Here is an 8,968-nt window from a genome sequence, read left to right as displayed (position 1 = left end):
ATAACAGGTTATAGACAGCATAAACTACTATAAAAGTCATGTTTCTGCTACTGTGGGATAATTTTGTAACAATAACTATTAAAAGGACGAGAAAACTCCATGAAGTTTATGGGTGGAGGTACAGATACAGATATAGGAGAGGTATGAGTAGCAATGGAGGCACTAGGCATACTTGGAGATGACAATCCTATATGTATGTTACAGGTAATGGATGAGTGCCTACTACATGTAGCTATTTGAAGCTTCTGTGCATATTTATAATAGAGAAAATGGGGACACGAGTTTGGAAAGTGTTTTATCATAGGATAAAAAAAACAACAAAAAAAAATCTACAACTCTAGCAAGGGAGTCAAAATATAGATCTGCTAAATTATCTTCCGTGTTTCCTCTATTTGCTGTCAGCACGGAGTATATTCCAGTTACTAAACTGACCACAACGGCAGCTTATTTACAGAAATGGTTAAAAACACATTGATTGTCTTACAAGAGCCTCCAACTGTTCAAGAGTGCCGGTGAGAAATTAATGTGTATTTATCAAAACAAAGTTTCTTCCACTCACAAAGACTGGGGGATCTGTATGACCTGAAACTTTTTTCCGACATAAATGGATTAAAATGTAATCGTAGGTGCAGAGTTTAATTGCAGATAATACCCCCCTTATATTCACATAGAATACTGCATCAGCCCAGAATACAGTCATTACAGTGCAGGGTCCAATAATTTACTTGTGTTTATAAAACCAATACTAAATTTTGTTACATAACGGAACAATTTTCTAAATGGTAGCCAACTAGACAGATAGATAGATAGATAGATAGATAGATAGATAGATAGATAGATAGATAGATAGATAGATAGATAGATAGATAAATAGATAGATAGATAGATAGATAGATAGATAGATAGATAGATAGATAGATAGATAGATAGATAGATAGATAGACAAACAGATAGATATGTGTGTGGTGTGGTGTGTGAGTGAGTGTACACACACACACATTTATATATATATATATATACATATATATAGACACACACATATATGTGTATATATATATATATATATATATCAGTAGCATGCCAGAGATGAGTAGCTGTTGTAATGACAAAATGCTGCTAACCCACATTTGTGTGTGCGTGTGTGTTATACATATATTCTATCTATCTATCTATCTATCTATCTATCTATCTATCTATCTATCTATCTATATATCATACATAGTGTGAACATTTCTGAAAACAAATTACGTTGTAAGTATACATTATTTTCTACATTTCATAATATTGCATGTAATGCTTGCTACATGTAAAGTCGCGCTTTTCAGCGAGTAATAGGCAATATTGGACACTTTTTATTAATCATATAAAGCACGATAGCGAAATATTTTTTTTTTTTTTTTAATAAGCACATTTTTCTCATCCGGTACAAGAGATGAACAAAATGCACAGGAGTTACAGATGCTCAATGCCCCGTGTGAATCTGTATGTGAAGAGACAGCAGATCACTGGTTAAAACACTTAAGCTCAGTGTCCTCCCTTGGGAGGTAGGCTGGAATTAGTTAATATTGCTTAGTCCTTACTCTACATTGCTGAACTCCAGATGTGGGGTATATCTGTCTTCTCAGACCCACACGACCTGATTGGCTTAGAACCTGAACGTCACGTTACAATCTTTTGACTGATGATTCAATTAAGGATACAGTAAAAAAAAAAGTCCCCGTTTTCTCTAGCAAGCCCATTATAGATCTGCATATGTAACCTCTTAATTATGACTACTGAGTTACATTTCTGACATATGCTAGCTGCACACATTCATCAAGCAGTCCGACAACTTACTCTCATCCTATCAGCTGTACGATCCTGATCTAATGTACCCACCAGATACATGCTCTCTAATCCACAGACCTGTCATTGCTTTAAAAGAATAAAATAAGCAAATGCATATCAGTAATGTAACAATATTAATTTAAAGAAAAGGCGAAGAAAAATATTAAACAAAGACATCACTGCAAACAACATGCAACACGCAATATAAAATAAATTCCAAACAAGCAAAAAGCAAAATGTAAAATACATTTAAAAAAAAAGTCATTTATAAATGAAAAATAAATAAAATAAAATAAAAGTACAAACAAATAAGAGCTGATCAGATGGAGAGGGATCCATAAGGTAGTGTTGGCCCCGAAGTGTTACAGTGAACAGATCTGGTGTGGAAATGCAGAGGTCCTGATTGCAGCGCTGGGATCTTGCAGGGATATCTCAGTAAGTTGAAGTTCCTTTGGGTTATAAGATGTGTGATTGGTGAAAAATGTTTCCAGTCTTGTATCCAGTAGGATTTAGTGACGAAGATAATGATGCCAAGAACTTGATGGCTGGGGAGGGTGAGAGAGGAGAAGGGGGGAGGAGGAGATGAGGCAGAGGAGGAGGGGGGGGGGGGAGTGAAGGGAGAAGTGTTTTCAGGGTGGGGGGGGCTGGGGGGTAAGGGAGGTGGAATTTCATTTCTTCCACTAAGCGTTTGCTGAGACTTCAAGGTATAATCTATCCCAGATCCTTTCCCAGAGAGAAACTTCAGTGATCACGTTTTTCACATGATGCTCACGTTTGGTGTTCAATTATCCCTCCCCACAAAGATAGGTGGCGTGTGTCTCAGGGTCTCCACTCACACAACAAGAAAAAAAATGTCATTAGGACAAGCGTAACACGTCAGTCCGTCCCCAGGTTTGTGTTTCCTGAAGTGGCAGCAAGAGATCAGTCCTTCCTAACCTGCCCAGCAGGAATAACGGTCCTGCTTCTCCCACTCCTCCATCCAGCAGCTGCCTTCCTCTCCTCTTCCTCTCTGCTGCGCCTTCATGATCCTCAGCACCTCATCCCAACTTCCCACAGGACTTTAAAGGTAGGTGCTCTACTTATTTTATACACTTATCTGCAGGTAGCCAGCCCCCCACTGGCTTCAGCACCCCCTTTTGCACCCCCATGTCATGGGGATATATATGTCATCTCAGCATGCTTGGCGTTGCCATCAGTTCATTTACCTGGATATGCAGGTAAAAATAGGTAATCGTAATAGTAATTAAAACAGAAAAGTTTAAAATATAATTATTTTCTGCACAGTAACCTTAGCGCAATATGGCTGTGAAATGAGATGCATTTTATATAGATATTTATCACAGCAATAGCTTAAAGTTTGCAGATTAACCTACCTGGTTATAAATTCACAGAGCGGAATATTTGCAGAAATTCAGTTCTCCCAGCTCATCTTGCGGCTCCTTTGTGCATTCTGCGCCTAGAAACACTCCGCTACAGTATATAGTTTTGCTTGTTTCCTGTTCATTTGGCAAGTTTAATTTATATTATAGTAATATATATTTTGAATATTTAAATATGTCTGTTTAGTGACTTACCTAGCTCCTCAGCTTTGTGATAGGAGAGATAGTCCCCTGTGGAGTTGGGGGTTTAATTGGTTTGTAAAGATCCATTTGGAAATCAGGTTACGTTTATTTTGTTGGCTATCTGTGTCATTTATTTTATAGGTTAGTTTGTGATATATGTTAATGCCAAAGTTAATAGAAACATGGAACATAGAGTTACGCGTTTGATTACTCTTGTGCAGAGTGTTAATAAGAATTTATTAGTTTGCAGTAAAAAAAAATGCAGTCTCCTGTGTTTTATTAATTGAGATGGACTAATGGAGGAGAAATATTTTACATTAATAATAATTTCTTATTCTAAAAAAAAATGACAGTTGCCAAAGTACTAATATTGTGTATAGTATTTGGTGAAGTTGATTTTAGTGTGTGTTTGCGAGTATGTTTAGACAGCGTTTGTTTGTTTGCTGTAACACACATATATGGGGCAATCATATACACATCCTTATGTGTATGTGTGTGTTTATATACAGCCCTTAGGAATCTGCATTTGTAAACCTTCCTTTGACACTTTGGAAATGTTTGTACTGGCAGGGAGAGTTGCGGGAGAATGTGCCTAGGTGTTATAAGTGGAGGATAGCTTCTAACTCTCCACTTGGGATAGTGTACTAAAGGTTATCTAGGAAGAAATGCAGAAGAAGAGTTAATTGTCCTTGTCTTACGGGTTGCATCTGTTCCATCCCTCACAGCCCCTGTATAAACTAATCCCCAAGTCAGAGCCCTTTAAAGATGCAACAACTTAAAGATGGACTTCATTTTTGGAGCCTTGTATCTGCCTTCTCAGCCCCCCTCGCCCCCTCCTTCCTAACAGTTTGACAGAGACTATCTAAAATGTAACTTTTTTTTTACTACACATTAAAGTTTACACCCCTCAACAAGACCCTGCTGATTCACAGACAGAGTAACAGTCCACAATCCTTTCACTTACGTTGCGTGTGGACTGGACAGCCCCAACACAAAAAAAAAAAAAACACAAAGAAAAAAACACGGGACCCAGTCTGTATCCTATTGCCAGTGGTCGTGGTCAGAGAGGCTCCTGCTCCATCAGGCTTCATTACAGTCACTACTATCCACGGATCTGCTGCATATCCCATTCCACTCATCACACAAAGTTGTACAGGGAACTGGGTGAGGAGGATGCAGGGGGGGTGGGAAGCTTTGACTCATCATTCCACTCAGGAGTTGGGAGTCATTTGCAAGATGTAGTTCTGTGTGATCTGCTGTCCGGTGCAACCCTTAACACAACAACATCAAAACCAGGGACATAATAATAGGAGACAGAGAGAGAGAGAGAGAGAGGAGGAAAAGGAGACCCAGGAGCCGGGAAGAGAGGGGACTGTGGGATATTTGGGGCATTATTTGGCGCCCTGCTTTTTAAATGGGATCTACCAATGCCCACCCTGTGCTGTGTTTGGTTGTCAGAGTCTGCGTGCTGCTGCTGCTGATACACTGTGGAGTCCATGAGAACTGGCGTCTGATCCACTCTTATCAATGAAGCAGGAGATCATGGCGGATGGCCCCAGGTGTAAGAGGCGAAAACAAGCCAATCCAAGGAGGAAACACGGTAAGGAGTGGGCAGGGAGCCCTTCCCCTGGTGCCTGGAGAGGGTGACCGGCCGTGCTGCTGCTGCTGCAGGGTGGCTTTTGTGGAGAGTTAGGGGGGATCCCAGAGTGAGGGTCTCCCAGCGTCTCTCCGTCATTGCTGCTCTCAGCCCCTCTCCAAGTGTGAGTGAGGGTCAAAGCCTGGGGGGAGGCAGGGTGCGGGCTCCCCGGGTTCCCCCCAGAGCTGAGCATGGAGTGGAGGAGGGTAGGGTGCTGCTGAAACTTTCTTTCTTCCCCAAAGTCTCTCTGACATAACGGTTCCTGGAGGCAGCCGGGCGATGGCACGGAGAGCCGGATCCCTTTCTTCTGTGAGCTGTGCACAGCCAGGCAGCTCCCAGTACATCGGGCTGGCCAGCGTGAGCAGCTCCTGGGCTGTGGAGCCAGCAAGCATTAGCCAAGGCAGTGGCGTGCAGGCGACCTAGCCACCCCCAGTATGTGCCTAGGCAGCACCAGCCACCCCAGCCCAGCCAGCTTTGTCACTTTCTCATTTGTTTGTTTGTCACATCACCCAGAGCCTTCATCTGTAAGGGGAGGAGGGGGTGCTGCAGCACAGGGTAAGGGGGTTCTGCTTCACAGAACAGCCAAGTATTCCGGGGTTCCCCTCCTCACCCCCCTCCACACCAGAAAAAGGAAAAGAAAGTCTTAGCACATCAGCATCTATTAAATGCTGGTTTCTCATCTTAGGTCAATGCTGAAACTTTAATATTGCATTTAGGAGACAGCATCCATGTGTTGGGGGATGATCTGGGTGTGTTGTGACTGGCCGAGCTGATAGATTTTCCCTTCTTCCCTCCTTGGGTGTAGTGGTCGGGGGGCTTTGCTAGTAGACCACTTCTCAGCCTGTCTCTTGATCACTAGCTGCCAGCACTTCTGCCCACTTCAAGGAACTTTTTTTTGTATTATTTAGAGAGACACGAGAGCTATAATGAATGGTTGGTCGGTTCTTAACTTCTTTCAATTATTTTTGCACCCCCTTGGTATTAACCCTTCCTCCCCCATGCTGTCTGACAAAATTGCCTTTGCATAGTCCAGTAAATGTTTCTGAATAAATTGTGTTTTGTGATACATTTTTTTCTTGTTTTTTTTAATGTATTTATTTATTTATTTCATTCTATTGAAATACTGCTGTGGGGAAAGGTGTTGAACCATATGGGTATTACGTAAGAATACTGTTGTGTTTCCACAAGGTCTTTGATCTCTTTGTTTATCTTAGTATTTAAAAAAATATAGTGTTGATTACACACCCTGGTCAGATCCAACAGACATGTCTATAAGTATTTTCTTCCCCTTGTCTGTCAGTGTTAAGGTGGTCCCCCATAGCCAAGACCTCCCATTTCACTCAGACTGACTTAGCTCAGGCTACAATTACATGTAATGTTCCTCTCTACCGTCTTCTCTTTCCTGACTCCTTATTAAATGTTGGTTATTGATTTTGTTCCCAATCAATGTCTCTGTATGGGGGGCATCGCTCCCTGGCCAAGTAGCAGGAGTATGTTGCTGATAACTGGATAACAAAATCTTTGTGTCAAGTATTTTATTTATATTACAGAGCATTAAGCTGGGTTGACCCCCCACGCACGCACACACACACACGCACGCCACCACCATTCCCCCCAGTAGAGAGTACTGACGTTTATTTGTGTTACCTCTGTTATATTGGGTACATGTCATGGTTCACAGGTATGGCGTGTCATGTACATCACATGTCATGTGGTTTATCTTTTGTGATCATTCTTCATGTTTCCTCTCCCCCACCTTAAATTTTGTTTTAATTTTCTGTAAATACAATAATGTGGCACAAGGTGTAACGGGTTATAAAAAGATCCTTTCAGTCACGTTGGCAATCACATATGACTTATGACTGAATCGCACCTGCATATGTGCTATTTTCTGACACCGCTTTTTTTGTATTTGTGGTTTTCTGAGTGGAAGATATGACTCGATATTGCAGTAGATGAATTACTCCTTGTACCTGTATTAGTCAGATCAAGGGATAAAACTGGGGAAAAGTTTAACGTGAATTGATTTGATAACAATTAAGGACACTGAAGCTGATCTTTATTACAAAGCAGTTATTTTATTGTCTTTTGTTTTCATATTTAAGATATACATGAAACCATGTCCTTTGGGACCTACCAGAGTCTATCTAAAACTGAGTCGATTTGTTGTCGTACCCCCCCCCCCCCCCCTCCCTTCTCCCTTTATGGTTTTCTAAAGAATAAAGAACTTAGCTTGTATCATCAAATTTGATGATGCTTATCATAATATATATATATATATATATATATATATATATATACTTATCTATCTATATATATATATACACATATATATATATATATACTCTCTCTCACACACACACACACACACACACACACGTAAATATACACACTCACACACACACACATACACACACATATTTATAACCTACTGTACACCAACAGAGATCAATGAGAAGTGAGCTACACTCCGAGAGGAGATCAATAAACAAGGTGGAGGCATAGGCGAAACACAGGGACCCCATAGATGTGCTGAGGGGTCTGTGCCATGGAAAGGCTGGTAGAGCTCAGGATTAGATGCAAATGCTTTGTGCAGTGACTGAAAGAATTGTGTGGAGAGGAGGGGACCACGGCGCATCTGGGCTTTGGAAAACTAACCCTGATTATTATTATTTTTATCACTGGTTTCCTTCTAATTGATCAGGGGTGGTTAGGGAACTGTGCAGGATACACCTCATATCACAACTATTTACTATAAGAAATGCCAAGAACATCTTTAGGTTGATTGCAGCATAAAGACATTAAGGATCGTGCAAGTCTTCACGGCTGCTAAGTTTCACACTTTTTGTCAGATGACCCCAAAGTCTCCTGACTGCTACAATGTAACTTTTCTAAACGAAAAATAAGATTCCAGCGTTCTGCGGTGCGATCAGCATATTTGTCAGGCTCAGCTCGCTGGGCTAAAGGAAACTTTTGCCTGTCTCCTGTCACAGCACGCCCCACTGTTAGCGTCTTGTGTATTTTGTCTATTTACCCCCCTCCTTTTTTTTTTAAATAAACAAGAAACAAATCTGATCACATCCTTATAGACTCCAATCCACTTCTTGATGTTCTTATATATTGGGCAGCTCTTACAGCGCCTTGTGCTAACTTCTGCTCCAACAGAAAATAATTCTCCCGACTAGATAACTCGGATTGCATGGGATTCATACGTGGGTGCTATGCCTAAAACTTTAATCCCAAACTGTATTCTTCCTCGCTGTAATCTAGTTTTTAATTGTATTTATTTTATTTATATTTGTTTATTTTGTTCTTTAAAACTAAGAGTGTGAATTTAATAAAGTATGTGCGACAAAAATTGTAAAATAAATGAAAAATAAAATAAAATAAAGACTGTAAACTGGTATTATAAATGGTTGGGGGAGGCAGATAATCGATGCTGTTTTGTATTGATCTGGTTAGGTGATGCTTTGATCTCTTCCCAGAAATGGGATGTTTTGTCTTCGATATTTGCCACGAATTTTTGGAGTTACATTTTCTCCATCCTTAATGAAACAAACAAACAGATTTTGAACCAGTTTGACTTATCTCAAACAGAATTGAATGTAAACCTTTTTTTTTAACCATCCAAAATGTAGTCACGTCAAGCTATTTAGTGACATTATTCGTAAGTTTTAATTTCTGTAATAAAATATCTTGTAATGTCAATCAGGAAGAATAGGTAGAAAGTGAATATTTGTTGCAGAGTAAAATTGCTGAAAACTGTTACTTTATTGTAACAGATTGTACTGTATTTGTCTGACTACATATGCATAGCTGCAATAAATGTTTTTATTTCAGAAACTGAATGAATTGGTCATATAATATATAACTGGTTGTAATACGTGGGTTCAAGCATATTGTGTACAAAGCAGTGCTTGCAGGTCATTAAGGAATAATACCA

The 8,968-nt window shown here is 40.1% G+C and overlaps 1 protein-coding gene across 3 annotated transcripts in view; it reads left to right on the top strand.

Moving 5' to 3' along the window:
- Positions 1-2,507: 2,507 nt before the first annotated feature.
- ZEB2 (zinc finger E-box binding homeobox 2) overlaps positions 2,508-8,968 on the top strand; it is a 127,131-nt gene continuing 120,670 nt past the window's right edge. For 2 of the 3 annotated variants that reach the window (XM_063933745.1, XM_063933743.1), the window contains exons 1-2: positions 2,508-2,893; positions 4,848-4,989. In XM_063933745.1, the coding sequence (XP_063789815.1) occupies positions 4,917-4,989 (73 nt within the window). In that variant the 5' untranslated portion in view covers positions 2,508-2,893; positions 4,848-4,916. Of the gene's footprint in view, positions 2,894-4,602; positions 4,990-8,968 lie in introns of those variants that run through there. The other variant, XM_063933744.1, reaches the window with a different exon arrangement.

The sequence above is a fragment of the Pseudophryne corroboree genome, chromosome 7 (assembly GCF_028390025.1).
Source record: "Pseudophryne corroboree isolate aPseCor3 chromosome 7, aPseCor3.hap2, whole genome shotgun sequence".
In the NCBI taxonomy this organism is placed as follows: domain Eukaryota; kingdom Metazoa; phylum Chordata; class Amphibia; order Anura; family Myobatrachidae; genus Pseudophryne; species Pseudophryne corroboree.
This window is presented reverse-complemented; position numbering and strand designations above follow the sequence as displayed.